The sequence below is a fragment of the Zootoca vivipara genome, chromosome 2, assembly GCF_963506605.1.
Source record: "Zootoca vivipara chromosome 2, rZooViv1.1, whole genome shotgun sequence".
In the NCBI taxonomy this organism is placed as follows: Eukaryota; Metazoa; Chordata; class Lepidosauria; order Squamata; family Lacertidae; genus Zootoca; species Zootoca vivipara.
Window position 1 is genome coordinate 89,858,268 of NC_083277.1, and position 16,341 is coordinate 89,874,608.

The window sequence follows — 16,341 nt, forward strand, 5'->3', positions numbered from 1 at the left end:
CGTACAACCAAAGTGAGTGGTCATTGTGCCATTCATTAACACCTTGGGGCAGGAAAACACTTGCCTCCTAGACTTAATCAGAAAGAACTGCAGAACAAGATGCAAATCAATTACCTGGTACTGAATGTAGGCATGAATTCGCTCCAGCATCCCTTCAGAGGTGTATTCATAGGGCAGGTAAGGATCAACCTGGAAGAAGGGAAAAGCACAGCATAGGCATGGATCAGTATAAGGAGACTATCTCCATCACCACTTTCTGTCAAGTGAAAAACCCAATATCTTGTAACATGCCTAACATGTTGCACTGGAAGAAAGAGGCAAATTTGATCACACGTCTTTAATTTGCAGCCTCCCTCAAGTTTTGCAGGCTTTTGAATTATTGGCAAGGATCTGGGAAGACAGAAGAGCTCAGCAAACCATATGTGTGGGAATAAGATGCCAGAAGGAAGGAAAATGTACAATGAACAAAGATTTAACCTCCAGAGCATGAGAATATCCATTCAGATATCATATGATTTGATAGCTGAACAGCCATGTATTTTTCCCTTCAATAGGAAATCTAGAAATCTAGTGGCAAGGTGGTTAGTAATCTGATAGTTATCAGATTTTTAAATCCCAGAAACCCCAGAACTGCAGGCCATCACCTGCCATTAAGAGTTGCAAAGAAGGATGCAAATATTCTTCAGATCACGTCAACCAGAATTGATTCACCCCTCCAGAATTGTTTCCTGGTGCAAAGCTGTTGAAGTGTGCAAGACTGCTGGCTTGTTCAGCTGGGCCTGCCTGTATGCACATGACTTCACTTCAAGCTTCCTCCTCGGCAAAGCTTTCCTTATGTATGAGCCTCTCCTCCTTAGGAATGCTGGCAAGCATCCTGATGGATCTGTCAGAAACACTCACAACAGGCAATGCCAGCAGATGCCTGCCTCCATCTGCTACCAGGAGACAGGTGGATGAAGCCTCATCTTGAAAGGAAAGAGACCCAACAACAGATGGGCTCACCAGGACAAGTGGCTCCTAATGAGCTTCCGCCTTCCCTTTCCCTTTTCCCCGCTCCCTCTTTTTTTTTTTTTAAAAAAAAGATCAAAGTTGGTTAAAAATATGCCAATTAAGAATCAAACTAAAGCTCAGTGATTAAAAGTGCATGGCATCTTCTCTACTTCCAGCAAAAGACCCCTGTATGCTCTAGATAGCCTGCTCTTCTTCTGAAGAGCAAAGAACTAACTATAAAACCCATCACACTAGGGGAGTTTGGTTTTCAAGCAGCTTAGTAGTGACTGATGACAACAGGATAGATTTCCTTTTAACTTAAGATGTATCTGATCTTACATCTTCCTTTCACCCTCTCACCTGTTCTTTCCCCATTTGATACCAAGACTGTGAACACAGGCATGTCCATGTTGGGCTTTTCTGGATTTGATCTCTAGAAGCTGGCTAAGAACTGTGCTGATTTTTCACGTTTATTCTTTCTCAGATGCAGCATAGATTTAGGTTGTATTCCTAAACACATTGGCCTGTGAGCATAGGCGCAGGCCCCTAGGGGCCGAGATATTTTTGACCCCCCATGGGTGTTTTTTTTTTTGAGGAGGACGAGGAGGCGGCCAGTTTCCCTCAACGTTCAGAGGGTGTTTGGCTCCACCCCCTGGCTTCTCACGATGTCAGGACATGCAACATCACATGGGTGATGTCAGGATATTGTGCTGGGCCCCCTTTGGTCATCCTGAGAAGATGGCGCCTCTGGCTGTGAGCCAGGCCTGTTGAGCCTAGGAGGCCTTGCTTCAAATGTTCTGGCTGCAGGAGGAAGAATTAAGCTTCCTGGCAGTCAGCACAACCAACAAGGGGAAATAATATGCAAAATTCCCCGTGTTCAAATTAATTGGGGACAGACAGAGCCCAGCCCCCTCATCTCTTGTGGCAGGCCTTTGCCAGGTGCTGTTTATAGAAGGTTATGGGGAGCCAATGATTTAGATTAAATTGGGGGTGAGGGTGAAGTTGGAGGTGTGGCTTGTCTGCTACATCCAAAGGCCCCTACCTTTACTTGCACAACCCGCACAACCCTGTAGTAGCATTTCCTGCAGTTTTTAGCTGAAGTCCCAGATAGGCATGATGGCCAGCCCTGCCATGAGGTAGAATGAAGCAATTGCCTCAGGTGGCAGGTGCTGAGGTGGAGTGTTGTGGTACAGCAGCAATGGCCCTTCTGGTTTTTCCTCCCGCATCCCCTAGTCATGCCCCTCTGTTGGAGAACCAAGATGCATGTGCCACAGGCCTGTCATTCAGCCCCTAAATGTGCCTGCCTATTGCATTGCCATTGCTGAAGTAAGATTCAACAACCAGTCCAACCAGCTTCTGTTTGTGGCATTTGTCCTTTGTCTCAGGCAGCAAAATGACTTGGGCTGGCCCTGAGAGGCAGCATAAAAGGTTACTTCTGGCCTGGGATTGAACAGAACTCTTATTCCCCTTGCCCCAATGATAATAATAAAAAGACAAAGGAGGCAAATGGACATTTCCCAGCTCTACAGGCAATGTTTCATCTCTCCATCTATCATCATTCTTTTCTTTCCTATACCACCCCCCCCCACTATCCCCAGAGAAGAAGAAAAAGCCCCGAGGAGTCTGATGGGATATTTTACATTTTGAACTTAAGCTTTATTGCACCAGAAAAGTCAAGCTGTATGTAAAATGGGTCCCTGCTGCTGAGAGAGATTAGCATTAAAATGAGGGATATGATTAGCTACAAAATCCAGCAGGGCTATGGAAAGAACATTGGAGTGGAGGGAAGAAGGAGAGACTCTAAATGTTAGGGCACTTGAGAACACAAAACACCCTGTACAAATCTGCATAGAAGCCCACTGTAGCCAAATTCCTATTTGGGAGTGCCCAGCTTGCTATCTGCCTTCCATAATGAAGGTTCTGAATTTCTATTATTATTATTATTATTATTATTATTATTATTATTATTATTATTATTAAAGATTTTCTTGATTTACAAAAATATGTACAATGTCTCTCGTAACATTTTTACGAATCAGTTTCATTTGTTGAGACCATGGGCGTAGGCAGGGGGGCAGTTGCCCCCCCTAGAAGCAAAGGGCTGAGGGGCACAGCGTGGCGGCCCCAGGCTTACGCTCCCCGTGCGTCTCCGGAGCTTCGCGCAGGGAGTGAGAGCCTGGGGCCACCTCCTCGGAACTGCTGGGAGGCGCGGAGGAGGCAGCCGCAGGCTCGCACTCCCCACGCGCCTCTGGAGCTACGTGCGGAAAGCAGGAGCCTGGGGCCGCTTCCTCTGAACATCTGAAAGGCGCAGGCCACGTAGCCCCGCCCACATTCCCACTGTGGCCCCTCCCCTCCCATGCCTTGCCCCCGCCCCTTGCCCTCCCTAATTTTGATCCTGGGTACGCCCCTGGTTGAGACATTGGGAAGAAAAGGGGGAAAGAGGTAGATGGGGGGAAGATGGGTGGAGGTGGGGTCAGGTGACAATGTTTCTATTTTACTTAATATATGTGAGGTTGTTTTTGTCAGCGTCACTTGTGCAGGTTCTCTGCTATTCGCTTGTGTTCCTTTGGTGGTGAGAGATGTTGGGGTTGGCCTAGGGTATGCTTGTTCATTTGTGGTTGGCTGTGGTGGTCTTTGTTTCGTGTGTGAGTGGGGTGGGTGGGTGTTTTGGATCAGGTTAGCCATATTGATTTGTATGTTGTTGGTGAATTTATGTCATTGTCTTCTTGGGCTGTGTATGTGATAAAGGGTGAAGCCGTTTTCTTCTATTTGTCCCCATGTCAGTTTCAGCTTATTGGTTAATTTTTCTAGTAAGGCTGTTTCCCATACTATTTGGTAAGGTTCTGAATTTCACAGAGACTGGGACCAGCTTAGTTGTTTGCCCATTACTCACCAAAAGGGTGGTTGTATGTCCCTTTGTTTAAACAGAGGAAAGTACTAATTGAAGGACTGTCTCTTCCAAATCAGGTCTAGCTATAATGAACCCCAGTAAGGCAAAGTATTGTGTATTGTGAGACTCCACTGTTAGCCCCGGGAATCAAACCTGCCTCATCTCAGATCAATCACAGCTCCCTTGTGGGGACCCTATGTGCATAAATCATGTTCATAAAGGTATAAGCAAACTTTTCATCTGTACAGAACCTCCTGCAATCATACGCAAGTGACCATCACATTATTTCTCCTTTTGCTTATGTACCATGCCTGGCGTGCTCTGGTCCATGGGGTCACAAAGAGTCGGACACGACTAAACGACTAAACAACAACAACAACACCATACCTAAGTTCAAAACTATGTGTGTTTACCAGCATTACCATAATTACAGAAGCAGATGGGAGGTAGGAGGTATTCAGTAGTAACTTGGGGGCCTTAAATTATGGTTGGACACTCAGTGACTCCTTTAATAGGATTCCAAACTTCAGCTGAAACCTCAGTATGAATAGGTTGCATCTATGCACAAAAACCAAGCATTAATCAAGTAAAGTAAGTAACTGAGACAATCTGTGCTCAGATTCTTGTCTGCAACAAAGGTTTGGGTTTCTGCAATCTTGGTATTTTGAGATCAGTTCTGGTAGAGTGTACGAGGCTGTAGACAAAAGAGACACATTTGGATGCATGCAGAGATAAGGTGTAGCAGCTCCGAATTGCTGTGATTTCTCATGTTCTGGCTGCTATTTATACACGCTATGTGATCTCCTTTGCCTTTATCATTCAAATGGATAGTACATTTTAGGAATGGATTATGGAACACCTCTATTCTTACTTTGTTCCGCATGCCTTTGCTTTTTGGCAGCAGGCTGCCAATGGGAGGAGAGCCATATCTGAAAAGTATCTCTCAGCATTCATCTAGCTGGCATCTGGTCACCTCCCAAACTTTGTGGTCCAGCACAATAATGTGAAGATTGTTCAGGTAGCTAAAGCTGATGGAAGAATGATCTCACTGAAGTTCATGTCTAACAAACTTTTCAGATTCAAATGGTCCAGCCATATAAAGTATTCTGTGTTAATGTAAGATTCACAAATTACAGCTGCCTTTTAAAAATGGAAACAAATGAATAAAACTTAACAAAACAGCCAAAACAAGGTGGACATTGGATACTTCTTTTGTCTGTTGTTACTATCATGTGTAATTATTCCCTGTTATACCACTTCACCATTTGCCATGAAACTATTCCAAAAGGAAGAATCCTTATGTTCAGAACACCTCACATGGTGATAGATCCACAGAAGACTGACCAGAACTCCACCACTATAGTGGGACATGTCACAAGGGATACACAACATCCTGGCTCTAGATCAGGGGCAGAAAATATTATGCCATCCAGGTGTTTCCAGACTGCAGTTCCCATCAGCCTCAGCTAGCATGGCTAATGGTAGGGATTATTGGTGTTGTAGTCCAGCAATATCTGGAAGGCATCACATTGGATACCTGTGTTCTAGCTAGTCGATGTTCAAAACCATACTAATCCTACAGCTCTAGGATGCTATGATAATGTCACTGTCCTAGGAGTATCTCAGCAGGCAATGAGCAGCAAATGAGTCACAAGCCAAGGGCTCTCTATCAGTTTATGACACATCTTCTGTCTACTGTTCCAGTCACATATGTGCTAAACGGAGTTACTTCTTCTCTTCTGATGTATGAGTAACTCCAAAGGCTGGAGGAGACACTGCTAAGCAACCTTCTGCCATAAATATCTCAGATGAGAGTTCAGCAAGGCTGGAGATTGTACCCATTATATCTAATTACAGGTGCAAACGGTAATCAGTTTCGACATAATGACAGGAGTTGATACTGCCTATGAATTATTGAACTTGCCCTGGTTTGATTCGGCAACCTTCAGACAGGAAAGTGATGGGCGCTTCTGTGAGTTCCTTAAATAGAAGTGTCTAGCTTGTCGTAGCACAGATTACCTACTTGACTCTCCTAGCAGAGAGCTCTGCATTGTACTTCATTGTTCACACATAAAATAGATTTCTATATGACAGAATTGTCCTACTTTAATTCCAAAAGCAAGGGGGGGAAAGGGGGAAATCTGCTTTTGTGGTACTGGTGGTGTCAATGTTGCATTTCACCAGCTTATTTATTTATTTGGCAGATTTAAAAACTGCTTCACAACCAGAAGCTAAGATGAAATGAGGTGAAATGAAAAAAGACACAGACTCTAAAAACAATACAAGCATTTCTACAACTATATAGTTAACATTTGATAGGACCACACTTAAGGAAAAGCCTTCTTAGTAAAAAATACATCCAGTACCTAAATACATTCAGCACCTAAATATCAAGATGCGAGGCACCTACTGAGTTTCAGCTGCTGATTCCAGAGCGCTGGAGCTGCAACACTAAAAGCCCACCTTCTGGTACAAGCTAAGTGCACCTCTGGGGCATGTGATACTCTCAGCTGTGCCCCATCCAGGCAGCACAGCAGATGGCCATGATGGATGGACTCAACAGTAATAGACTACAAAAGGCATGGATAGTAGGTGCCTTCTCAATCGACACCACAACTTCAACTGCTTTGAAGATATGAGAAGACAGTGCATAAATAAAGTAACTGTGGCTCTGACACAGGCAATGGAGATGGAGGAGAGGGCAAAGAGAAGATCTACAGAATGGCCACAAACACCATTTCGAAATGCTTACAATAGCACCATCGCAACTAGTAAGTCACTAAATTTATTTACTCCATGACAGACTGACTTGCACTGGCTTTTTAAGCAGGGTGTGTTTACAGTTTTATTTGTTAACTCCTCATTTCTAGCTGTTTTCGAATGGATCTCATTGGACTTATTACAGAACAGTTGCAACTCAAGCACATTCAGCAATATTTACTCTCTACAAAGGCTGCGTGCGTATGTCAAGAATCTAGTGCACATATGCACAGATTAACAGATTTATTTTTTGTTTTTAAGCATCCATCAAATGCAAAATTGGGGAAATGATGAACAAAAAACAAGTCCTAGAAAACAGCTGGTAGCTATGGAACAATCCTTACCATGCAGTCCTACGTACATCTACTCAGAGCTAGAGTGTAGTATATAGTGAGAGCCTGTGTGGTGTGGTGGTTAGAGTGTTGGACTAGGATCTGGGAGATCAGAGTTCATCTCTTTACTCAGCTGTAAAGACCAAGTCTCAGCTTAACCCAGGCCTGGAGCACCCATGAGGCAGGGTGAAGCCCCTGAGGTGGCACTCCCAGGAGCCCCCCACTCGCTCATTGCCTCTGCTGCTGGGATCGGCAATGATTTCTGGTGAGATCTCACTGAAATCTTGAAAGACCTCATGGAGTGCATGGGATCTCATGAGGTTTGGGTGAGATTTTGATGGAAATCAATGCCAGTGCTGGGTCTACTTCTCCACTGGTGGTGGAGGCGGTGCGGCAGGTGGCCCAGCTGGTGGCAGGGCGGCACTTCTCGTTTTACCTCAAGCAAGAAGATGGGATGCAGTGCGCCTGGTTTAACCTATCTCATTGAAAGCGATATGGAGAAAGGAGAGAGTCACATACAACCCCACCCTGGGCTCCAGGTAGTAAAGATGAGAAATTAAAGGGAATGATTAAATAAATAAGCCTTACTCCCAGATAAGCATGTGTAGGATTGCTGCGTCAACCTACAAAAGGAACAAAAGCCCGAAATGAAGGCAGAAGGGCCTACAAATTGTGAAGCCGTTACTCGTAGAATACCAGGTTTGGGGTGAGGCTTTAGCTTGGCTGGCTCCCCAAGAAGGAGCAGAACAAGTCATTGTATTAAGACAGATAGTGGTGGCCTAATTTTCTGAACTTAAGAACACACATAAAAACCTTTTTGATCAAAATCCATCAAAATAACTGGTCTTGAGCAAGTCGAGTGTTGGTGTATGTCATGCTCTTGGCCTGAAGTTGACTAAGTGCCACTTCATCACCACGCTTTCCTTGGAGCGAGCTTGTTTCACTCTCCGGAGGAGTGGTTCCTTCGATCATTATCACCATGCCATCTGATCATGAGTAAACTATTTCCTACCCATTGCTTGAGGGAGAGAGGAAGTACTTCTCAGGATTGCATAAAGGCAACCAAGGCTTAAAACAACCAGGGCATCATAAGACAAATGCAATCATCACATGAAACACACAATGGCACAATGCCACCCTTAGTGGCCTCAAAGAATAATTTTTATTTAATTTACTCTAGAGAGTCTAATACCAGCAGAGTCATCCCGCAGCTAAATTGCACAGCCCTCAAAGAATAAGTAATCAGACTTGGCTCTGGTACAATGCTTCACCTCTCAATTAGGTTTTGGCTTCCCCTTAGTTCCAGGGCCAGAACCTGGCACCATCAGAGCTAATGTTCTACTAAATTACATTTTGGCATTTTGTGCTAAGTTCAGTAGGTCTACCTGGGTACAATGTAAAATGGAATCTGGCCTCAAACGGAGCGTGTTTGTATCCTCTTTCTCCCCCAGAGGGAGACCGCCACTCTTATGATAGATAGTGTTCTGGAAAGGTCTCAAAACACCGCAGTGACCAACAGGAGGTAGGAAGTGTCGGATTTTAATTAAACAATTATTTTGGAGGAATTGGCACTTTGCTGTGGCCTTGACTGCACCATCTGAATGTATAAACAGAAGGAAGAGAAGAAAGAGATAATGCAAGAGGTGCTCTTGGGACCGTGGTGAACAGATGGGTCATCAGAAATAGTGTAGCGAAGATGAGTGCTTCGATTACAGGGACAAGGGCAGGAGGAAAAATGCAGAAAAGACAAGATAATGAGGAAAGTGCTTGTGCCCAAGGGAAGGCAGGGAGGCTGATTAGAATGAGAGCCACAGTGGAGGGGGGGGGGAGATTCCAGAGGGGTTGGGAAACCACATTTCTCTCATCCATCAAAGACTCCCTTTGCACTCTGGTGCCAGGAAGGGAACAGATGCCATCCTCATAACAGGAGCCATCAAAAACCACCAGCATGTGTAGCCCTGACAGCCTGCATAAGAAGCGAAGAAGTAACAAGTTTTTCTTAATTATGTTCAGGTTTATCTAGCCGAATAGGCACAAGGTGGGTAAAATGGGAAATGGGTGGGTAGGGGAGAGAAAAACATGTCAGAAGACACTTCACAGTATGTATTCTCTTTGACATCCATGGCATAAACACAATGTTTGTTTCGTAGGCCCCTTTGGACTTTGTGAGGCTATTAGCAGCACCGAGAGGAAGAAATAACTCAAAGAAACAAATGTGTACCTTCCTTTTAAAATAGGCCCAGATACAATATCCCATGCTATTCTGGAACAGCAGTCTCTGTGAGAAGCCCTTCTTCACCGAGGCCCAAACTGGACCTGCCATTAATTGCACGAACACTATTGTTGTTGCTTTTGGTTATGTAAATAGCAGCCAAGGGATAACCGGAGCAGCCTTAGGAAGGGAATGCTTAACTTTTTCCTCTCCCTGCCACAGTTCCATTGGCAGCAATGGAAGCTTCCCTTGAAATGCAAATAGCAGCTTCAGACAGATGTCTGTGCTAATGTGATGTTCGTAACTGCACCACTTGGAGAGTTCAGGTGTGAGGAACTCAGTAATACCAAGGCGTCATTAAAGGGGGCGCCCCATTGATACTCTGAATGAATGAAAATTTATTATTACGGCCAAACAGCTAGCGTACCATTGATACAGTGGTACCTCGGTTTATGAACACAATTGGTTCCGGAAGTCTGTTCATAAACTGAAGCATTCATAAACTGAAGCGAACTTTCCCATTGAAAGTAACGGAAAGTGGATTAATCCGTTCCAGACGGGTCCACGGCATTCGTAAACCGAGGTGTTCATAAACTGAGGTTCCACTGTACTCTGTAACAAGGAACATTCCCTTGAATAAATCTAATATTTCCTTCTTGGTTGGGAAACAGGTATGAAGACTCAATTGCAGTATGGAGAACAATGGCCAGTAGTAGTAGTAGTAGTAGTAGTAGTAGTAGTAGTAGTAGTAATACCACCATCTGACTGTGTTGCTCCAGCCACTCAGGGTGGCCAACATAGTAACAGGTCATCTCACCTAGATGTGAGCTTCCTCTCAGTCTCTAGGCATGTCAGCTGAGCCACATTTTTGTAGAGGTGGTCTGGAAGTTGGTTTTATTGCAGCAGTACCAATGTACCATGATAAATACAGTCCCTTAAAAGAGGGCACCTCTTGGGTAGCAAGCAAACGTACTCACAACCCAGGAATAGATTCAAATTTATGATTTCTCCACAGGAATCTGGGTTTTCAACAGGAATCATAGCTCTGAGAAGAATAATGAATCCTTCTCAAACAAAATTGTGGGAGGAAGGTAGGGGGGAGAAAGCCCAACCTAAATGTTATCAGCCAAATAAATAGAAAATAATGCAATTGTCTAACAGTGTGTAGCAGCAGCCTGGGGATATTTTAACCAGCTATTTTCACAGCATTGCTTAATATGCTACTCTCCCAAGCATAGCCTGAAATATATAATTTTCCATTATATTCCTGTACATTTGACTTTAATATAATGAAGGCTTCTCCCTTCACTACACCAGAATATTGGCTGTATTAAATTGCTTGTGTAAGAACCGTGGTTTTTTCTTTGAAAATGTAGAAGCTGAAGTTCAAGCAAATGACCTCAAAGGAAAGCCTGTCTCTGCCTGTCGCCTTTAACCCCTCCGTTAAGAGCTGTAATTCATCACAGGGACAATACTCCCAGTGTCACCTTTCCCTGTGGGCTGCAATTTGTCTTTTTTGTCTCACATGTTCTCTTGGCTCCATGCAGCTGCTCTGTAGTCTCCTCTCCTTATGCTATGAGATGCTGAGTGTCGCAAGAAAAACCCCCGGTAAGCTCATGCTATAATTATCTTCAGGAACCATAGCTTATGTTGGATAGCTGGACCAAAAACATGAGTGCATAAACTAGGCCAGCACAACCTCTGAGGGGGGGGGGGAATCTTGAACTTCTAGCTCAGCTGTGTTTGGCTGGTGTGCAGAGAAGCTTGCACAAGCTTTAGTAACAAGCAATGCTCTTCATTCAGAACAACAGGAGAAGGAGCTCTGCACACTTAGACTATCTACCATAGGGGTAGCCAATGTGGTGGCTTCCAGATGTTGTTTGACTAATCAGGTCTAACCAGCATGGCCCATGCTTGGAGAGGATGGGAGTTGTAGTTCAGAAACATCTGGAGCAGGCATGTCAAACCTGCGGCCCTCCAGATGTTTTGGCCTACAACTCCCATGATCCCTAGGTAGCAGGACCAGTGGTTGGGGAAGATGGGAATTGTAGTCCAAAACATCTGGAGGGCTGCAGGTTTGACATGCCTGATCTGGAGGATGCCATGTTGACTACCTCTGTATTACTCACAAATTCAAAGATTCCCATTCTAGTCAGATTGGAGGCAGGGGAAGAAAACTTCAGGACATAGACAGCCTGTTGAGAACGTCCATTCTAAGCCACCCAGACTCCTCCTCAACCTTGCTGTTGTTTTTTCCTTTGTACATTTCCTGCTGCAGCAGAATAGTGTTTCAAAGACAACGTATCAAGGGAACCCAGCAGCAAAAAGACTATAATAAGGCTTTCAAGCTTTTAAGGTAGGTCAGTTTTTAGGCCTAATTGCCTTGACAGCATCTCTAATATCCTAGCCCTTTAAAAATAGAAAGAAGCAAAGTGGCTGCAAATCACATTGTATTCTCTACCGCTTTCCGGGTGGTTTACAAAACATATTTTTGAAAGCAGCTCTAATGTGTTGAGGGAGTAGCCTAGGAAGATGCGTTCTGGAATGGGTACTGAGGGTAGGACAGGGCTGAGGGGGTACGCCAGCCAACAATTTTCTCTCAGAGTTTCACTGCACATTTCAGTTGCATTGTGGTATCAAAGTTTTCTTACATCTTAAACTAAAATGAAGGGTGGATCCAAACTCCATTGTTGTCAGTGGGATCAGGAGCTGTTAAGCTAGAACCTGGAGCCCCGGACTCTGTTTGCTTCTACCCCATGTGTGATCACTACCACCTCTGGTTCTGCCATGGGGGGCAGCTGCATCACATCCTTCTTGGTCTCCCTGCTGTTTGTGGGGTGACCTTGCCCACCCACCTGTCTGCTGATTGGGCATATATGATAATTTTTGTTTCCTCCGGTTTCTCATTTTCCAGTCTTCAGTTCTTCACATTTCCACATTTCCGCTTTAAAAAACAAACAAGCAAAAACCTCCCTTGAAAATTCACCAGTATTTTAGTGCAAATTTGCAAGAATAGGTGGAGAATGGTGCAGATGGAATGCAGGGGCTCAACCTGTGCTCTGCAAACACAAAGCTCCTCTGTTGCTTCAGCAGAGAACAACCTCAGCCTCAGCCCTATATGATAGTAGCACAACTGCCTCCTGATGATGAGTCTCGCCCATACTGGAAGGTGCTGCTTTGCTGAAAGGAACCCAGCTCTCTCCATTGGTCTCTTACTGTCCCAGAGTAGGGGAGTTGCTGGTTTTACTGAGTCCCCCATGGAGTCCTCTGAGTTTGAGGATGGCAGTGCCACATCCTCCGGTTAGGTGGGACACAGACGCTGCAGGTCTGTCAGGTAGCAACATGCCTGGAGCAAGCCCTGTGTGCCCTTTGACTTCCTTATCAGAGCCTCCACTTCATCAGCAGAAGAGGACTCCTGCTACCTGGCATAGCATTGCCACAACATCCAGGATAATTCTGCACCCTTTCCCCTAGCAGTAGCATTTTTAAAACATCATTAATTGGAGAACTGCACTACAAAATTCAGGGGAATGTGAATTTTGAAGGATAAACATGCGTCAGTTGGCATACAGTCATACCTCATGTTACGTCCGCTGTGGGTTACGTCTTTTTGGGTTGCGCTCCATGCCGATCCCAGACGTTCTGGAATGGGTTACTTACAGGTTTGGAATGCGCGCATGCACAGAAGCGCTAAATTCCACTTTGCGCATGCGCAGAAGTGCCGAATCACAACCCGCGTGTGCGCAGATGCGGGTTGTGAATGCTGCGGATTGCGAATGTGCATCCCGCACGGATCACGTTCGCAACCCAAGCACCCACTGTATTGGTTCGAGAAGTGCAGACTGAAATGCGAACAAAACCAATTCCCCCCCCAGCCCTAATTTCTTGCTGATGCAGGCCCACCTTTCTGTCTGAGACTGAGGAATTGAACAAATAGCTCCTGTCATTTATACGAATGACAAAACCTAAGGATTCATATAGCGACATTGGTCTGGATTTTCAAAGCGAGTCAATAAGAGACCATAATTCATAGTTTGAAGATGAGCGCCTAACTTGGTCCTCCGTTTGAAGTGTGTCTACTGCGTGGGCGGGGAGAGGTCTCATTGCCACTCTTTTGCTCTTCATTGAAAGCGGTTCAATCTGTTTAACACTTGTTAAAGAAAAGAAGGCTCCGAAGGTCTTATTTTAGCTTCCTGGCAGCGTTCTTTTGAAATGTGAGGCCTGACCCAACTTGACCCCCTTTGCAGGGTTTCATCTCATACAGTTCTCCAACAACAGGAAAATCTTGCCCTACATCATTATGGACCAATTTTGAACTTGAACCAAATATAGGCCCACAGTTGGAGCAAAGTGGTTTTAGAGTAGATGCACAGCTTCTATAGCAGGAGGCTGACAACGGACCCTGCTTTTGAGGAGACATGCCCCACCTGCTTTTAATCATGCAATCGGCTGTTGTCTTGTCTCTTCAGTCAAATATATTATGAAACCTCCCGTTTGCTCTCAGATTGGGTTCTTCCTTGAAGACAGGGCTAGCCAGCGTGCTACCCTCCAAATGCCATTGGACTAAAATCACCATCATTCCTAAGCATAGGCCATGCTGGCTGGATCAGATGAACCACATTGGCTGCCCCTGTTCTAAAATGCAAGCTGTGTCATGATAAAGGCCACCACATTACATCAGTAAGGGAGGGCATTTTACCCTATTTTATCTTGTTTACATGCTCAGAGAATAGTTATGTTTCTCAGCGTACAGAGGGTATTTCTCAAAATTTTGGAGATATGGAGATCAGAAACCTCCACCCCCACATCAGACCAACTACTCAGATACTGGAGGGTTGTTATTGCTTCCTATTACTTGGTTGCTAGTTTGAGCGGTCTAAGTTTGATTAATTGAACTTGTAGCGGAGGGGAAGGATATTAATTTATTTGTTTCAGGGCCAAGACTTCACAAAGTTGCTTACTTCATGCTAACGTAAAATATAAAACCACAACATCTGATGAAACTAGAGGCACCAAACACAGCAGCAGAAGTATAGTATACTTGCAAGGGTGGGGAGAAAAGTGTCAGAACTTGGGATCGTAGGGTGATTTGAATCTCAACTGGAACAGAACTCCACAAGGGCAGAGCCACCACCAAGAAGGCCCCATCTCTCATGCCCAGCAGTCTAAACAAGGTAGCAAACCTTCATGTCATACGGAAACAAACGAGTACAGTGGTACCTCGGGTTACAGATGCTTCAGGTTACAGATTCCGCTAACCCATAAATAGTACCTCAGGTTAAGAACTTTGCTTCAGGATGAGAACAGAAATTGTGCAGCGGCGGCACAGCAGCAGCGGGAGGCCCCATTAGCTAAAGTGGTACCTCCAGTTAAGAACAGTTTCACGTTAAGAACGGACCTCCAGAATGAATTAAGTTCTTAACCCGAGGTACCACTGTCTTGTGTCACCTTAAGGAAGAGATGATATATTGTGGCTGTTTCCTTTACAGCCATGAAACTGTAATGAAAAAAATAAATCTAGTAGTCTTTAAGAAGCCACCAGACTCTCTCTGTTTTCTTTTGCTACAGACTAATATGTGGATTGGGTGATCCAGGTATGCTTATTGGGGAGCTGGGACTGGTGATAGCTTCCTGGCCTGTGTTCACTTGGAGACAAGCTTGGAGTTGCTACTACGTAATGTGTGAAGCAGCAATCACCGGTTCCTAAAAAACATATCCCTTTTAATAGTCACTCAGTTGATTTGAGTCCCTTGATTCCTGCCAACCTTCTGAGTCAGACTTGGGTATTAAGAGAGGCACCATTTTGCAGCGCATTGTCTTTTAAAACAATAGAGACACCCATCTCCCCCACCCAAAGCAAATTGTGAGCAAAATGGAGATCAGCACATTTTCCCCCTCCAGGAGAATTGACTTTAATGATCTGGACAACTTGAAAGGCTTCTGCTGTGGGAGAAGTAAATATTCATGACAGATACATTTTAAAAGTCTTTGAGAAACCGCATCACACAGCAGGTGCTGCATTTTTCAGAAGGTCCTTTTCCTTACTTCCCAGTCATTATTATTATTATTATTTTTAAAAAGTGTGTGTCTGTGTGTGTCTACAATGCTCATATTTAAAACGCAGCACTTGAGGCTCTTCCTCTTATTGTTGGCTGGCTTAATACAAATACTGCTAATATACTAATAATGAATAATTAAATCAAAGAAGATAAATTATCCTGAGCTTTTATAGCACTTGCATGGTAGGAGTGAACAGCAGGCAAGTTGTGTTAATATCTCCTGATACAGGAGAGGCCCTGCGGAGCAATCTTTGAGAAATTGCCCAGAAGCTGAAAAAGATTTATCTGAAAACAAATGTATAAATGCTGAGGCCTGTGGCTGATGTTACTTCTTTCTGTACATGCAATCTTAAAACTCATATCTTAGGGCTAAACTAGATGTTACAGTGGCAAAGGTGTGACTGCTTTCAAAAAAAACAGCAGGAAATACACCTGTTTTCCCCTTCCTCTTCTGTATCAACTAGCAAAGGCAACATTGCATCACTCATGACATGTGTGTTTCACCCTCATGAGCAGACCTCGGTGCGGACAGCAGGCCTGGTCATCTGTTTATTTCACAGGATTGTATTCATAGAATTGCAGAGTTGGAAGGGACCATGAGGGACATCTAGTCCAACTTCCTGCAGTGCAAAAAATATTTTGCGCACTATGGGACTCAAACCCATGACCTTGAGATTAAGGGTCTCTTAAGAGGCTCATGTTCTCCCGACTGAGCTATCCTTAAGACCTTGTTGAACATTCTGATGTCACACAAGTCACAAGGTATAAATTCTCCCTCAATATTCCACAGGGAAGAATGAGAGCAAAATGCATGGCAGCCATTTTTCGCGGTAGCCAGATATCAACTGCAATGTCTCATTTGGTCTTTGAATGCTTGCAAAAGTCACTTTAGAAGTATTTCTTTCAAATGTAAGTTTAGTTTTGCTTTTAACTGCAAAGATGCATGCTTGGTAAAACCAGGAACAGAAATGCTAGCATTCAGTTTGCCATATGTGGATCACTGCTATGAAATAGTTGAATGTGTGTGATTGTCCTACATTATGTTTATGTACATGCAGGGACGGGTGGATCTGTCAGTTCTGTTTTGTCTCCATTTCT

At 44.3% G+C, this 16,341-nt stretch overlaps 1 protein-coding gene across 2 annotated transcripts in view; it reads right to left on the reverse strand.

The window, feature by feature from the left end:
• The window catches only part of MGAT5B (alpha-1,6-mannosylglycoprotein 6-beta-N-acetylglucosaminyltransferase B), a 170,181-nt gene that overhangs the window by 4,227 nt on the left and 149,613 nt on the right, over nucleotides 1-16,341 (reverse strand). For both annotated transcript variants that reach the window (XM_035107960.2, XM_035107959.2), the window contains one exon: nucleotides 115-189. In XM_035107960.2, coding sequence (XP_034963851.2) covers nucleotides 115-189 — 75 coding nt within the window. The remainder of the gene's footprint in view (nucleotides 1-114; nucleotides 190-16,341) is intronic.